Genomic DNA, 18,341 nt, shown 5'->3' on the forward strand with positions numbered 1-18,341 from the left:
ATGCATGATTGTGTAAAAACATGAATTGGTTCTTATCAATTCTGCCTTTGCTTCAGAATAAAAGTCTTTATCTTAAAGCTTTTACAAATACAATATTGTATATGTTAAGTATATTAATTAGTTATTCTAGTGTTTGTAGTAAATTAACTTTCATCTTAGTGCATGTTTACTATTTAGTCATCATAAAGAGACGGAAGACACAAGACATCGTCAAGTTCTGGACAATCTATCTTCGGAAATACTTCGTGTGTGTACCACTGTCAACAAACGGAATAAAATACATCGGACACGATCAGAAGCTTCCAATATGAATAAAATTAGAGACAAAGATACATATGATGACTTACTTCCACGGATTGTTAATTTAGGAGAGGAAATACAAATGTTACAGAAAACAAAGTCTGAATTGTCTAGGTTAGCTCTACATGTCTTTATTTATATTTCTATTCCAGTTGAAGAATTAAAAAATATTCTTTGAAACTAAGGTTCTAGCTCCCTCATGCAAAGCTGACCTTAGATTAACTTTGGCCATACATTTTAGGTTCATACTGGTCATAAAGCTCCTCATTTTTATACGTTTTTATACATCCCAGCTGGTTTTTATTTTTTTTTATTGTAGCGTTGCAGATGACCATGGTAAAGTCAGAAACGCTCTTTGGACGCACGATATTTAATAAACAATATAAACAGTACCAATTTTACTGCACCAGATGCGCATTTCGACAATTGCTATCTGTTCAGTGATGCTCGAGGCCAAAATACTTGAAAATCCAAAAACTTATACAAACGTTGAATAGCTGATTAAACCAAAAGGACCAAAAGTATATTCAAAACCGGACAAGTAATCAGAGCTTTGCACGAGGGAGATATTCTTCAATTTAAAATGATTTCGTAAAATTTATAACAGTAAATTTCAATCAAAACAATATCCGTATGTTCATGCCAGTACTTCTGGACTAGTGATACCCTCGAGGACTAATAGTCCACCAGCAAAGGTATCAAATAAGTGGTAGTAATAATATAAATGGTACCATTATAAAGTGTTATTTTCATACATTACAAGTATATCGTTTTCTCTGTATATTTTGTACGTGATAAGCACTGATGGAGAGTTGTCTCATTGGCAATCATTCCACATGTTGTTATTTTCACACCTGTCACCGAAAATATGAAACTGTCGTCTAGAAACTAACAGTTGTGGTCGTCTCTTTAAGGAAATTAAAGTAGTTATGCATGCATTTTTAGGAGTTAGAGTAAATATTACAGTAATATTACAGTACGATAGTTACTTGTAAAACATAGCTAGATTCTAGTAAAAGCCTGGTTTAAATAGATAACTGCTAGTAAATAATTTATTCTTATTTTTATGGATGTTCAATCACTTTCAAGGCCTTGAAAACTACTTTCCTTTGAATTGCTTTGAATAAGCTCTTAGTTCTATACTCGCTAGATTGATCATAGTACTTTAGAAAAATGAAAAAAAATATACATTAGTCTAGATGTATCTTAACCAAAAGTTGTAACAATATTTTCACATTGTTTTTCATAGAGATAATAATGATTTACAAGTCTGGAAGGCTAGCTTTGCTGACATATCTTCTGAAGTTGATTCTCTATGGAAAGACGTTTATTCGAATAGAAACTTTCCAGATGTTAGACATGCATCCAAAACAGCAGATTCAGACAGTCCAAGATCTAAGTCTGGTCCAATTAAAGCAAAAATAGCAACGGCTAAAGCATTACTAGTTAGTAATTCTAAGAAACTTGAAGAAGCGGAAAGGTAATAAAATATAAGTAATTTTATGTTTATTGGTGGTGTTAAACGTCACTTTAAGCACACTTTGGTGTATCTTGGCGGCCAGATTTAATTTGAGGAGGAACCGGAGTACACGAAGAGAACCATCGACATTCGGCAGGAAAACTGCCAATCCTAGTCAATTAAGATCGGGGTCGAACCCACCTTGCCATGAGCGGCATTCAACTGGAAATTTCATTGTTGACAGACCAGTGATCTCTGTGGAAGAAATGCTAACACCATTCGGTCATCGAGGCACATTATATTTTATGAAAAGAAATACAGTACTGTTAATTCAAAAAGTGTTCGAAGAGAAAAATTCTATCGGCTTCGTATTTTAATAATTGCAATCCACATATTAAACCCTGGCGACATGATAGACATTGCAGTATATATATACACGAGTTGTTACTGTAACAGTAAACTCTATATCGGGCAAGCTATATTTCCGCAAAAAAAAATCAGATTCTGAAACTTATCAACCTATCTTTTTTCTTTAGATTAAACTTTACTATGAATAATATTTTTGGTTGATTTAATTGATTCCTAATTTCTATTCAGAAAATTAAGTGAAGGTCTTGGTTCTTCAAACGGTAGTGAGATTCTGAAAAAAGTAGCAGAGGAATTAAACAAACTACAAACCGACTATAGACCATCTAACAGTAGACTAAGTTTGAGAAGCATTAGCACAAATAAATCAGACGAACTACCAGAAACTACAGAGATAACTCATTCTGTGAAAAATATCAGAAAATTGATGCAAGATTTTGAGAGGTATGTACAGACACCATAATAAAAGGATCATATATTTAAAATGCTTCGCTAAGCTTAAAAAAATTAACGAATTTAGAATTACAATATTTATATTTCCAATACATGTACCAACAAGATGAAGAACTATACGTTTTTTCAATAAACTAAATTCCTTTAACATACGTGAATAATGGTAATTAACCTAATTTTTATAATTGATATCAAAACGTTTTATGTGTATCGTTGCATATGATCTCATTGACGTAATCCCCATGATTACTAGTGTAAGTTCCTACGAAATGTGATCCAACTTTTCAACACTCAGTTTACATAATTTTCAAACATAAATGACGTTTCTTTTCAGTCGTATAACCGAATATGAAAAGACAATAAAAGAACATGATAATGACATGGAAGTTCTACGTCATAGGATTGTTAAACTTGGTGCAGGTGTACTGAACGACGACAATATACACGAAACAGACAGTAGAACAAATGGAAAAGTTAAAAACGCTCACGTGCTTTCTGAAAAATTGAGTACTATGATTAAAAAGTTGGAAATATTCGACGAACGTTTGAAACAACTCCAAGAACAGAACAAAATATATAAAAGGTAATACAGTGTTATCACAAAAGTTTTTAAAATTAGAAAAGATGAATTTCCATAACAAAATTACACAAACTGTGAAGAAAATGGAACAGCATACAGACATTCTATAAAGTTAGTTTCTTTATCTGTTTCAATATCAATATTTATGGATGATCAGTTGACTGCCTTTTATAAGATACGATTGAAGTTTCTCATTTCAGTCGAATAATTCTAAGATTCCAAGGTTATTTGTGCTCATTACTCATTAAGTAATAAACTTAAAGTTTAAATATGTCCTTGTGTTTGTGAATTAATGATATAATACAAATTATATACGTTCATATCCGTAGATATGGATATTTTAACACCATGAGGCGCAGCCGAAGGGTGTACAGGGTACTGAAGGGTGTTAAAATATCCATATCTACGGATATGAACGTAGATAACGAATTTATCCCCGGTCTTAATCTAAATCTGGCAATTTTTAGAGAAATTCGACCACAAAGTTTAACGTGAAAGCAACGTTTTTTTCATTTTTTAAATATCTTTTATTGAAAATTGGGAATTTGACATAATTTTTACAGGGTGTAGGGTACTACCTTTGGTAGAACCCTACAGGTAGACAAATATAAGACGTTTTTAATCTAGAGACAGAAAACTGAAATGGGTTGAATTTGGCGCTCAATGTTGTGAGAGTTACATCATAGACGGCGTGACGTCAACGTGGGTCATTTGCATAGCTAGGTCAGTAGTCCCATTTATTGACAATGTGGCAGCATAGTGATGCATTTACTAAAATGAGTGCAAATAATCGACATATAATAAGATAAAATCGTTAGTGGATTAAGTATCTAATTATACAGACATCATGGATAATCTACATAATTCGATATTTCATAAGGAACAACCATGGAACTAAGGAAAACGCGCGTGAAGTTCCCCGATGTAATGGGTAGCAACGTCCGGGGATATGGGTTAGCAACATCCAGGGCTATGGGGTTTGTAACGACGTGTGTTAACCAATCAAAATCCTAGAAATATACTAAGCCGGGGATAATTGTGTTTATTCCCTTGAAAAGTAAAAAAACAACAAGGTAAATACGTTCATTATTATAAAATGTATGAATGGAATGCATCTTTTTTGTATTTTCAGTGTCAATACTTGTATATATAAATAATGTAAAATAATATTGAGATATTTAAGTTGAAAATAGTCATACACGTTTTAATTTTAAATTGCAAGGTTTTATCTGGAATGGTTTGAATCCCTGTTTCAACGTACTTATGCGTAGATCTATTTTCGCGTTTATTTGTTTCCGGGGAGAAATTCATTTTCCAATTTCACATTTTGTTCGTTAATGTAACTTCAATACTTGTATTATGTTTTTAGTATTTTATCTTTATCATTTACGTAAATATGTTCTTACGTTTTAATTATCTTTCTATTTAAACATTTTATATCAGGCAGCTTGAAGGGAAAGACTCTAATAGCCACAGACTTGCTGTTATCGAGACAGACCTTCACGAACTTTGTAATATATTGAGAGTTCAAGACACAGAAAAACAAACAGAGTCATCAGGTGATAAATTGAAAGCTCAATTGAGGCTATGTAAGAATGTATCTAGAAAACTCACAGACGAGAAAGATAATATTGAAAGGTAAATTTGGATTTTCTTTTTAATCAGACCATTTCTATTTTCTTGGCACATGTATCGGGATATTGTCAATGCAACTATCTCTCTGTTTGCAACTTTTGTTTGCCGTATTGAAAGGTATCGCTTAATGGTTAAAGTATGAATCATAATAGACGTTCGTTGTTAAGTAAACTTAAAATATACACATTTTTACCAGGCTTCAGATTTGTACACCAGACGCGCGTTTCGTCTACAAATGACAATCATTATCTGCATGAATGTTTGAAGCTCATTACTCATAAATTTCGCCTTAAAGCATAAAATTCACTTTTATGTGTTTTGGAACTTGATGAATTTGAAGCTGTCGCGTTACATGTAGGTGTGGAACCTTAAACACTACAAATTTTGTCTAATATGCATCTTTCAAAATAGGACCATAAGGATACCGGAGTGTTGCGGCAGTTAACATGATTGAAGTATATTGTCCTGGCTTTTTTTATTTTAAAACAACCATAAACGATCAAGCTAAATTGCATCTATTTAAGTAATTTACTGTTTAAAAAAAAACCCTCCTCGGTGGTGTCGTTGTAGCGTGTTCGCCTCGAGTGCGGGAGGTCGTGGGTTCGAACCCCGGTCGGGTCAAACAAAAGGCTTTAAAATTGGTATTTGCTGATTCTCCGCATTAGCACGCGACATTAAGGAGTAAGAGCAAAGACTGGTTGATTCGGAGTCAGAATAATGTGTCCTGGTAAGGTGACATGTCTTCCTGCGGACAGTTACCTTGTGAACTAGCACGTGTCGGTCTAGTACAAGGCAGGGTTAATATTCATATTACATTAACATGTTCTCGTCCCGAATATGCATATCAATTTGCCGTTGGACGTTAAGCAGCCATCCCATTATCATCATTTTTTTTTAAAAATGTGCTATGTTGCTTCATTGGTATTTATACAGTTTGGTTGAATTAATTATCAAATTCAAGGAGACGGCTATGTACTAACGAATACATCATATACGCGATTTTGAATAATAGTGATAATATACAAATTATCATTACTATTAAAGCTGACAAATACCCGTGATTATTTAAAATGTTTCTCGTTACCACCTTTAATCACTATTAAAGTATTTATACTGAGTTCTTACTAATTGTATAAGGCTGTAAACTATACAATAGACATACTGATAAAAACTCAATGACTGCATTAGGAGAATTATAATGGTGAATTATCTCATTTATTTCAGAAAACTTGCCAAAGCAATTATGGATGTATCTGATGTGACTAAACATGTTTCTACCTTACATCATCATATCAGAAAAATACGACACGTGACTGGTGAAGGCTGGAAAAGTGACCCTAATGTCATACAAACAGCAATAGAAGAAGCACAACAAAAATTGAATGACGTTACTCAAAATATAGATCAAATGTCTATGGAAAAGGATGATTTCAAAAGGTATAATGAATGGGTGTAATGAAATTAAAAAAGAAGTTTTGTTTGATAACGGATTGATAGGAAAAAAGATGTGGGATCATATACATCTAAGAGACACAAACCCAACAATCCATGGCTGTCCTACATCAGGAGTTTCGCCAGTGGTTGTCGTTTGTCAAATTGTGTTTATGGTAGACCTTTGATAATTTATGTTCAATTTATTGACTGTTTAAAGACGAACCATTTGGAGCTCGATATGTTTTATAGACAGCAGTCTGTTGTTGAAAAACGTATGTTGACCCTTAAAGTCTTTTGGAGAATATTTTGCATCTTTTGGTTGCTGTCACAGTGACGAATAGCTAACACCTTTTTCGTGTCAAATACATATTTTGTAACTTGTTATGAAATACGTCGAATTTCATACCCTCTCTTTTTTTACACAAATTATGTCAGTCTAGAAAAAAACGAAAACAATTGTGAATTCAACGTTTTAATCAAATATAATTATGACAATGGTCTACAAAATAATATTTTGAAAACTAAAGACTGAACAATATTAACCCCATCGAAAGCCAGGGGTGATCTGGGGGTGCTTCGGAATGGTACGCAAATCTTGCTCCACATGTCTTTGTTAAGTTTTGACCTGTTCATTGTCTGTTAACTGAGGAAGCTTCATTAGCACAACAATATTCCTACAGGTTTTCAGTTTTCGCAGATAATAAAACGTTTGATAATCTTATGATCTCTAATTTGAACGTTTAGTATTATACATTTATAGGAAGTACAAGAGTTCAACTGATGACCTCTCCAGAGTGGCATATAAAATACATCTACTCAGACTTGAAATAGAAGGCAAAAAGGCTGAAGAAGAAAATTCAAAAAGTGCGGATTACAATTATACAGCAGATATCGAAGCCGTTAAACAGAATTTATGGAAAGCAGTTGGTGAGAAAAAGGCATATGTAGAGTAAGTAAAATGTTCTTTCCGCCCATTTCAGTTAAAATCTTCAAACAGCTTGTTGAAGGACATTTTGTTTTAATTTTGACGTTCGAAATTTGAAGGGCTACATGTTTATTGGAAATTGGTTTTCCATAATTGTCCATACATAATAAAAATTACTAAAACTTAAGTTGCACATATTAAAATATTTACAGTAGAAAGATGTATGTTTTGTTTTTCTTATTGAAGTTCAAAAGCTTTATCTATTGAGCTTTTATGTCGTCTGATATACCGATTCGTTCTTAGATAATGATGTTAACGCTACATATTGTTAACACGGTCCACGTTTAATGATATTAATCGCAAAAGGATACTTTTTAACAAATCATTTTGATGAATTTACTTATATGAAATGTGGGAGGCATATTTGTTTGAAACAGAATAGTTGAATCATTTGCGTGTGTTCTATAGTCTATAATACAAATAAATCACTGAAACACCAAAGAGGACATCTTTGGAATAAAAGAAACTTAGGTGAAAAGGGTCGCCTTAGGCATGTTGCATTCCACTTTTTCTGAAAAATACTTTAATTCAAATATATAACGACCTTATACAGGGATATACATTGTAACTTTTACTTAATCAATTTTGGAAACATACCAACTTGTGAATTGTTTCGTTAATTTCCTTTAGAATAATTTTATTTCTGATGATACATATTTCGTATAAGAATTGTTTGCTTATTTGCTATATTTATACTTATATTTTCTTTTTAGTACTATAGATGAGAAATCAAGTCAAATATCGGATTTAAAGGAACAAATATCGAAACTTCAAATCCAAGTTACTGTTCGTGAAAATGAAATAAAAGAGAAAACCCATGAACTTCAAAGGTATGAGACACCCAGAAAAATAAACGAGTTAAAATTTGATTTAGATATTTCAATTGTGTTATTTGTGCATTTCAATTGTACTGCTACATGTAGCGTGTACAGGTCAGTATAGGTATAAAATTATTGAAATTAAAGATCAAAGAATTATAAAAAAATTATGATAAAAAAACTTAGAGTTGACAAAAACTACGAACAATATAACTGACAGGTTCATGTATATGATATATCAACTACTAGTATTTCCTTCTAATCTCGATCAGTGAATTTACAAAAGGAATATAAAATAACAACAATAAACACCAGTGCAAGAAAAGTAATTCACTTCAAAATGAGGATATGAAAAATAACAAAATCACTTGTATACAAACAAAACAATCACAAAAAAGCAGTTTCAAAGAATGTTCGCAGTTATACCGAAAATATGAAACCATGCCTTCTTACACTCTAATATACAGAAGGCGAGTTTACCCAAACATATTGAAGATTTCATACTGCAACTTTATAAATAGTACAGAAAGATTCAATCTAGAGCAATATCCAGACCAAACTGTAAATAATTTCATTGCAGAAGAAAAGAAAAATGTTAGTCATCTGTCAATCTATGAATTAGCGATACGCGAATTGATGATCGCAAATTTGTGATCCCCAAAATACCAGACATGAAACTAAAGTTATTTCAAATTATACTGTCATCAAATTTATCGTATTTAAAAATTACGGTTTTGCAAACATGGGATTATACTGATGTACTTAAAATTCATTGCTCCAAGAAAGACAAGCAAAGACATGACCAAAAGAAAAGTGACTCACAGAAAAACAGCAGTCCACAAAACAGAAAACGAGATATTGAGCGCGTGACCATCACCAACATTCGAGGTTGAGCTAAAGTGCCACACAAAAGTCCACTTGTGACAATCGCCGTGTTGCATTTGTTAAAATTGTGTATGTCCAGTTAAATATAGGTATACATGTTTGGGGAAATATAAAATCAAAAACTTTGTCCAAATGGAAGTAGAATTAATACAGGAATTACCTCTCTTTAATTGTAGATTCAAAGATACAGGTGGAGAAATATCAAAGGAAAACAAGCAGTTGCAAGAAAATATAGAGAGCACATCAAGAGAAAAGCGACAGCTAGAAAAAGAAACTGAAAATTTAAAGTCGACCTTAGAAAAGACTTCGAAGGAGCTAAAGGAAACACAGGATGACAAATCAAATCTCTTACGAAGGTAGCATTTTTAAAACAAACTTCTCATAACTTTTCTTAAAGGTACTCAGTACTTCACAGCATCAAAATTATGCCAGTTTTTGTGTTTGTTATAAAAAAAAATTTGGAAGGGACATTGGGTTCAGAAGTCCGGCTGGGGTTTTAAAACCACCCAATTCATACATTTATTTATTCAAAAATCCCTATCTATTCATAGAAAAATCATCATCTATCTATTTATTTTTCAACTAACAGACATATAATTGACATCTTAATTATATTTTAACGACATAAATCACAGGAGATTAATATCTATGACCCATTGACACATATATTTCAATCTAATGTTATACCATTTCTGTACTATTGAACCCCATTGATATATTCGACATATCAACAAGTTATCCATACCAGCGGCTCGTCTGCGTATACCTTTACATTTGAAGAGGATCCGCCGCACTACCACGTGGGAGTATCCACCTAAGTGTATCAACCGCGATTCTTAATCGCTATGATTCGTTGATCCTGAAAGGCGTTCACATTAAAAGTCTAATCAACATCATCAGTAAACCAATCAGAACTAACTTTTGCTACGTAAAAATTTCAAGGTTGCGTGTATATCGCATAAAACTAATAGGATAGCATCGTGACGCGAAGCAAACATCTATATTTTCTATTCATGGCAGTCGATCCTTAATTATTCCTTATTATTATTATTATTATTATTATTATAGTTATTTGTATTAATTATCAATAATTCATATGTCGTTTTTCGAGATGATTATCTTTATATCTGATTGTCGTATTGTTAAAATTTTGAACATTCTTGTCATTATGTAACATTAATTGTAACTGCATATGATAAGTATTTTTTTGTACAGTATGATAATCATTGTTCAATCAATGCAAACGAGAAATTGTATTAACGCATGACTGCAAAATATGCAAAAATGAAAAGAAATGTTTGTACTACTGGCAAAATTTAGCAGTATCTCACAAGAAACTTAGTTTAACCTTATTGCATAGTGTACAAGGACTTCCTCAATCTTAAAATAATTACTACGTACCATGAGTGCGGCTTTTAAATGAAATTGTAGATAAAGTCGTGCTAGTGTTACTTGATTCTTAGTTACCGCGAACCCGAATTCGTCACACATGTTCGATTCTTGTCAACGAACTTATTTTGTCTCAACGTACAATGATATACAATTGTGTTCCATAGTACAACTCCGTTTGAATAGTGGTAAATTTACTGCTTAACGAAATGTGAATTTTCAACAAATGGCATATAGTAAGTTTAATGTTTTAGGCTAAGCAAAGCTATGGGAAATAATCTTAGTGACGGAAATCCCTCTGTAGCTAACCTGAGTGATCCGTATAGACCAGAGAAAATGGCCGAGAAATTTTCACAATTATATGACGATGAGTGGACCAGTGCATTTGAGATATTGACTAGCATGTTTTCTATGGACGAGAGAATGGCAGCAGATTGTCTCTTGAATGTTGCAAAGGTAAATACAAACAGAAAAGGTAACACAATAGGTCAATGAAGATATTTGTTATTCATGAAAAATATTTGAAAAATACGTTTACCTTAAGATTTAAATGGAAAGTCTTTAATAATTTGTAGCAACATGCACATACACTTATCATAACCAACAGTATTTTAACAATCCAAACTTTTCTGATTGGGTTCCATTAATATATCCTCCAGAACTATAAAACATTTTTAGACTTATACCTCGAATTTGACATAAACGGTCATCTCAATACCAGAATATATGATACAGTTAAGTCTGCCTCATATCTTGACTTACATCTAGAAATTGACAATGATGGTCGGTTGAAAACAAAACTTTATGACAAAAGAGATGATTTCAGCTTCCCAATTATGAACTTTCCATTTTTATGTAACAACATTCCAGCAGCGCCTGCATACGGAGTATATATCTCCCAGTTGATACGATACTCCAGGGCTTGTATTTCCTATCATGATTTCCTTGATAGAGGGTTGCTGCTCACAAGGAAGCTATTAAACCAAGAGTTTCAAGTGATGAAGTTGAAATCATCCCTTCGTACATTTTACGGACGCCATCACGAGTTGGTTGACCGTTACGGAATATACGTTTCACAGATGATAGCGGATATGTTCCTAATCGTAACTACAATCTCCTTTTCCCGAATGTGACCGAGTTGTTACCAAGTTTGTACTAACATGAGCAGCACGACGGGTGCTACATGTGGAGCGGGATCTGCTTGCCCTTCCGGAGCTCCTGAGATCACCGCCGGTTTTTAGTGGGATTCGTGTTGCTCAGGCTTTGGTTTTCTGTGTTGTGTTTTGTGTACTGTTGTTTGTCTGTTTCTTTTTTTTTGCCATGAAGTTGTCAGTTTGTTTTCGATTTGTGAGTTTGAATGTCCCTTTGGTATTTTTCGCCTCTCTTTGACAAACGAGACGATTTTGATTTTAAAATTATAAATTTCCCCCACCTTAGCAGCAATATACCAACTTCACCTGCACATGGTATATACATTTCCCAACTCATTCGGTATTCAATAGCTTACAATTGATACACAGACTTTATAAAACATCACCAGTGTCTGAGCAGAAGGTTGATGAACCAGGGTTATGCCAAAGAACGTCTCGTCCTTTTCTAAAAAAGTTCATCGGAAGATATCAAGACCTTGTTGATAAATATTCCATATCAAATTCACGTATAATACATGATGGTCTTGAAGTACAGATTGTAGGTACTCATGTTGTTTATTATCTTAATAACGTGTTAAAGTGTTCTTTTTATTTGTCTTTGTATATTTTTAACTTTTACTGTTTAGTCCAATTTTGGTAATATACTTTTGGCGTGGCTCGGTATTTATACATCCCGCTACTGCGTTACTGTGCTATGGGCATTTTTAGTATTCTTGTCTTTCTTTTTTGCGTATGTACTTTTTCTATAGAATGTCTGTATGTCTTTTTGTTTTTCTTTTTTGAAATGGTTATTTTTTTATAGTGATTAAGATTATAACGCAATGTTGACTGATGTACCCCAATTGTTGACATTTTACTAATTATGTCTGTTTGTTTTGCTCACACATTGTTGTCAATATAATGGAATTATATGCGACTGTTATACAAGTGAGAGGTTTAGCCATGTACAAAACCAGGTTTAATCCTCCATTTTCTACATAGGGAAATGTCTGTACCAAGTCAGTTATATGACAGTTGTCTTCCATTCGTTTGATGTGTTTGAGCTTTTGATTTTGCCATTTGATAGAGAACTTTCCGTCTTGAATTGTCCATGGAGTTCGGTATTTTTGTTATTATACTTTTTAAATCGGTATGTGAACTAAAACAGATAAGTTGGTACCGTTAATGCTATTAAAACCAAATACATCATCTGATACCGTCATCGAGGGTATGACGAGATCAGTATTAATACTGTATCTTTTTATACTGACATCATCAGCCCGAATATAAGTTCGCCATGGCGAGCTCGCTAGATATTCTTTCTGATAAGTCAGTATCAAAAACGAAATTTCCATTATTCTATTTACAATTATTTATTTAAAGATTTTATGTGTGTAAAACTTTTTTTTTTATGCATATCAACAGAGGACTTTTCTTGCGAACATAATGCTAATTCAGTTCAAGTTATTACTTGAATGAAACAACATTTTTGATATCTTCTACTTCTATTTGTCAGATAACTAAATCGATATATATACATTGGTTTTTTTTTCTAGGAAAGCTACCATTTTTGTCTACGTCTAGCTGAGGGTCAGTTAAAGGATGTTACTCGTATTTTACTAATGATACATAGAGATGGTGTGAATGAAATGGTTAGTTTTAACTTATAAAGCCAAAACATAATACTTGCATTACTAGATGCTTGCTGTACATAAATAAGTTTTCTGTGTGATTGGAGAGTAGCGGACATAGGGTTATGGTTTCGTATCTAAGTGTAGAAATGCCGCCATCTTGCTGTCTAAGTTATTGAACAGCACTATTTAAATATGGCGTTAAAATTAAGTACATGCAGTAAGATTAGACTTTCTAGCCATCAATCAATCCCTAATGACGATTGCAGTAAATTCAGTTAGGATTTTTATGCATCATCTGACGATACTAAAATGTCATCCTATCCTTCCTTGGTATGCAAATAAGCTGTCAATAGTATTTTGCCCCCGTTTAAACAAATACTTTGTAAACATTATATACATACTTCTATGTAGTATACTTTTTTCTTTTTTGGGAGGATGGGGGTTAATTCATGACAAACCAGTTCCTTTTCCTGTCAATTATACATCTTTAAACCGACATCGTATGTTATAAAAAAAAAAGTATGTATTATAATAACTTAGAGAGTAATGATCAGATTTATGACAAATATACTGTCCACACCACCATGCAAAGTTAGACGTCGTCTACATATTTCAAGCGTTCTAGCAATTTCAATTAATTTGCGGTTTGACTGGAAAATGTTTGATAGTTTTAAAATGAGTAAAAGGTGATGTGGGGTCCTCGTCAATGACGTAGTACCCAAAACGACACAAAAAAAGTCATATTAAGGTGAGCATGTAGTCTACATCAAAAGACAAGTATCTACATAGTATTTGATGCTTACAAATTGTCTTTTGGACCCAATGCATTGGTATAGAAATATCTGGAATTCTATCCGGTAGCAAAATCCATGAAACAGAAAGGAATCTGTTTGGATTTTAAAAGTCCATAAATAAGCAGCCCAGTCGGGTCGGAATGGGGGTTCTAGATATGATGCCTCGTGTCCTGAATATACATGAAATATTTGACAGTGGACGATAAAAAAATCCGTAAATCTTTCTAAATGTATTCATCAATACAATTCTAGAATATAAGGAGTAAAAATAAACTCCATTACATCTGCGTACTCCTATATTATAATGTGAATGAAAAGAACTCGTGTTGAATTATTGTATTTAAAATCTCATCCTTCCATTTGAAAACGAAAGCAGAACAAATCATTGTAGTAGATATGTCTATTGAAAATGTCAAATCCCTAAAACCATTTTTTACTCAACGATCTGTTATGTTCTTTTAAAAACACAAATTTTAAAGGTAAAACATGCATTTTGACGGTGTTATATATATTGACCAGTCATGCCTTGTGCAGTTATGGAATGCCTTATTGAATAGTGATATCTTGTTATTGCAATTATGACAAATAGAATATATTTTAGGCTAATCCGGAAAAGACGCATTCACTCAGCAAAGAAGATAGTCGCCAAATAAAAGATGTAAGAAAAGAACTTGCGAAATATTCAGCAGCCACTGTTATAGGGGTAATAATATTTTTTATTATATTATAAAACGAATTGTCGTCTAAATCCCTTGCCTCTATAACAATCAATTGTACGAACAATATTATTTTAGAATCGAACTGTAGAAACACTTACTTTTACGTTTCTTAAAATAATTCAGACCATTTACAAGATGAAAGTCAGTTTCGTTTTATCTTACGGAAAATTGGTTCAGAAATAATTGTCCACTAAATCAATAGGAGCATAATCAACCAAAGATGAAGAACTGGATCTTCCATCACTGTATTGGATACCTAAACTACATAAGTGTCCTTACAAACAAAGGTATGTTGCTGGGTCTTCCAAGTGCTCCACGAAACCTCTTTCTTAATTATTAACATCTATTTTATCAGCAATCAAAGCCGGGCTCCAAAGTTATTGTGAAACTGTCTATTCTAGAGGTGGCGTGAATCAGATGTGGATACTAAAAAATTCCAAAGATCTTTTAGAGTACATACAATCTAAGACTCTCTCATCTTGCAATAGTATTAAAACATTTGACTTTTCTACACTTTACACAAGTATTCCTCATTCCAAACTAAAAGACAAATTGAAAGAGTTGGTATTACTTTGTTTCATTAAAAAGAATGGCGAACGTAGATACAAGTATCTTGTCTTAGGGAGAGATAAATCCTACTTTGTAAAGAATCACTCTGATTCAAACAAAAAATTCTCTGAAACTGACATTATCAAGATGCTTGATTTCTTGATTGACAACATATTTGTTACGCTTGGAGGACGTGTTTTTCAACAGACTGTCGGAATTCCAATGGGAACCAATTGTGCCCCTCTTCTTGCCGACTTGTTTGTTTATTATTATGAGGCTGACTTCATACAGGAACTTCTCAGGAAGAAAGATAAGAAGTTAGCAATATCCTTTAACTTTACGTTCCGCTATATAGATGATGTTCTCTCACTAAATAATACAAAATTTGGTGACTATGTTGAACGAATCTATCCCATCGAACTAGAGATAAAGGATACTACAGATACAGTTAAGTCTGTCTCATATCTTGACTTACATCTAGAAATTGACAATGAGGGTCGGTTTCTATGTAGCAACATTCCAGCAGCGCCTGCATACGAAGTATATATCTCCCAATTGATACGATGTTCCCGGGCTTGTATTTCCTATCATGATTTCCTTAATAGAGGATTGCTGCTCACAAGGAAGCTATTAAACCAAGAGTTCCAAATGGTAAAGTTGAAACTTATCCCTTCGTAAATTTTACGGACGCCATCACGAGTTGGTTGACCGTTATGGAATAACCGTTTCACAGATGATATCGGATATGTTCCTTATGTCGTAACTACAATACCCTTCCCTTTTCACGATTGTGACCTACCGAATCAGACTATTTACCGGATTTGTAATAACATAAGCAACACGACAGGTGCCACATGTGGAGCAGGATCTGCTTTCCCTTCCGGAGCACATGAGATCACCCCCAGTTTTTGGTGAGGTTCGTGTTGCTTAGTCTTTAGTTTTCTATGTTGTGTCATCTGTACTATTATTTGTCTGTTGGTCTTTTTATTTTTGGCCATGGCGTTGTCAGTTTGTTTTCGATCTATAAGTTTGACTGTCCTTCTGGTATATTTCGTCCCTCCTTTCTTGCTCTAAAAATAAAACAAACCAGTTCAAATACGTATTCGATTTTTAAAAAAATGCACTACTATTTAAATATTTTGAAACGCCATTAAAAAGATGACGGTATTCGTGAAGAGGTTATATATAATAAGTTAATATGTTAAAATAAACCAACGGACATTTGATACCATACGTTCTTCATATTTTTTCACGAATCTGCATTATTTCTGTTTATTAAATACTTAGTAGTAAATACATGTAAATTGTATGTGTAATACGACCAATGGCAATCGTGCTGTATCAGCCATCCGTGATGATATCAATAGCAGTCACTGTTACAAAGCCTTTATCACACCACTAATCTATATGACGTCACGTCATCGACATCAGTCACGGTTGCAAAGGCTTAATCAAACCCCTAATCTATATTACGTCATGTCACGACGTCTAAAAAACAACTACTTGAGTTATATAATAAAGTGTATATGATGTGGCATTTCAATATCACACACCGTATCAACCCTCAACCAATATAATCCCCCGAGCAGAGCTCGTGGGATTATATTGATGTCTTGGGTTAATACGGATGTAATATTGAAAAAGCCATACAATATTCTCTATATATCAATATTTGTAAGAATACTCATTAGATATAACGTAACACGTTTCGATATTAACATGGAGCTATGTTTGTCACTGATCATTTCAAGATATCAAACCAAAGACATTAGCAACTTACATACTGTAGAGTAAAAAACTGATTTATGACGTTAATGATCTAAAACAGTATTCTAAAGAAATTAATGAGATGAATAATCACACAAAGAAATATAGCGGGTGAAGAGAACATCTTAAATACTTAGACATATGTATTTTTATTTCCAGTTGTACCAGACATCAGAAGGAAAATCTTATATCACTGAAGAACAAATCGAACAATGTGAACAGTTTGTGCATAAATGTGTTGAACTTTGTTGGCTAATGGCAGTCAATGATCCACCGGTACATATGTTTAGTGATCTGAAATCAGGGGAGTCAATAGATACCACATATTTCCGACACTTCACGAGTTCTGGAGACTATGTTGAATATCTTGTTTGGCCTGCATTGTTACTTAGCAAGAAAGGACCTGTGATATCGAAAGGAGTAGTGCAGGCTATATGAAAGTCTATAAAGAATACTCTATAAGATGTCCTCAATAATTTTATTTTGATTAAGGCGTTGTACATACAAAAACATAGCTGGTACATTATTTTTGTTCACTACCTGCAAAATATGTAGCATCACTTTTGATCGTCATATAATATACATGCAGCACTGGTGCTAATATGCTGTCGTTCCACAAATTATTTGTCCTCATGTTATATTTAAAATTAAAAAGTTATAATATCGTCTTTAGTTTATTTAACATGTACAAGTCACTGTGCTGTATAGGTTTGTAGGGTGCCACATGTGGAGCAGGATCTGCTTACCCTTTCCGGAGCACCTGAGATCACACCCAGTTTTTGGTGGGGTTCGTGTTGCTCAGTCATTAGTTTTCTGTGTTGTGTTTTGTGATGTGTTTTGTGTGCTGTTGTTTGTCTGTTGGTCTTTGTCTTTTTTAGCCATGGCGTTGTCAGTTTATTTTCGACTTATGAGTTTGAATGTCCCTCTGGTATCTTTCGCCTTTCTTTTGAATTCTGACGGACTTTAAAAAGCAACACTAGATAGTTTTTTCAATTCCCATTTGTTAAATAAATGTATATAATACATAATTTTTCATTCAGTTCTTCATCGTCTTTGAAAAAGTTTGCAGTTCGAAAGTTGAATTGAATACGTCATTTTTAATGTTCAAATCATGTATTATGCACTGAAACCCTAGTTTTTCCCTTATCAAAGGATTTGTTACCGTCGAAGGCGATGAATGCCTGTAACCAACGCCAAAATGATTGTCAGAAAGGTCAACCAATTCTGTTGGGCATGTTTTGAGATCTGTTTTGTACCTTCTGATTTTGCCTCTGTCCCACCCATTGCAGTGTTTTTAACAATAATGGGGTTAAAACTTTAGGGCTCTAAATGTTTTTCTGCAGTCGATTCTTTGGCATTGCAGTATATTTGAAATATTTATGACGTGAATCTGGCGGCCGTAAACATGTCTCGCAAATGACGTTGCGTAATCAATTTTATTGAC

The 18,341-nt window shown here is 33.3% G+C and overlaps 1 protein-coding gene across 2 annotated transcripts in view; it reads left to right on the top strand.

The window, feature by feature from the left end:
- LOC127716169 (myosin heavy chain, striated muscle-like) overlaps positions 1 to 17,562 on the top strand; it is a 54,059-nt gene extending 36,497 nt beyond the window's left edge. For both annotated transcript variants that reach the window (XM_052222289.1, XM_052222288.1), the window contains exons 10-22: positions 178 to 414; positions 1,550 to 1,780; positions 2,357 to 2,569; positions 2,913 to 3,161; positions 4,602 to 4,796; positions 6,018 to 6,230; positions 6,988 to 7,176; positions 7,926 to 8,042; positions 9,092 to 9,271; positions 10,559 to 10,760; positions 12,991 to 13,086; positions 14,464 to 14,565; positions 17,057 to 17,562. In XM_052222289.1, the coding sequence (XP_052078249.1) occupies positions 178 to 414; positions 1,550 to 1,780; positions 2,357 to 2,569; positions 2,913 to 3,161; positions 4,602 to 4,796; positions 6,018 to 6,230; positions 6,988 to 7,176; positions 7,926 to 8,042; positions 9,092 to 9,271; positions 10,559 to 10,760; positions 12,991 to 13,086; positions 14,464 to 14,565; positions 17,057 to 17,335 (2,503 nt within the window). In that variant the 3' untranslated portion in view covers positions 17,336 to 17,562. The remainder of the gene's footprint in view (positions 1 to 177; positions 415 to 1,549; positions 1,781 to 2,356; positions 2,570 to 2,912; positions 3,162 to 4,601; positions 4,797 to 6,017; positions 6,231 to 6,987; positions 7,177 to 7,925; positions 8,043 to 9,091; positions 9,272 to 10,558; positions 10,761 to 12,990; positions 13,087 to 14,463; positions 14,566 to 17,056) is intronic.
- The last annotated feature ends 779 nt before the right edge of the window (positions 17,563 to 18,341 follow it).

The sequence above is a fragment of the Mytilus californianus genome, unplaced genomic scaffold, assembly GCF_021869535.1.
Source record: "Mytilus californianus isolate M0D057914Y unplaced genomic scaffold, xbMytCali1.0.p SCAF_9, whole genome shotgun sequence".
NCBI lineage: Eukaryota > Metazoa > Mollusca > Bivalvia > Mytilida > Mytilidae > Mytilus > Mytilus californianus.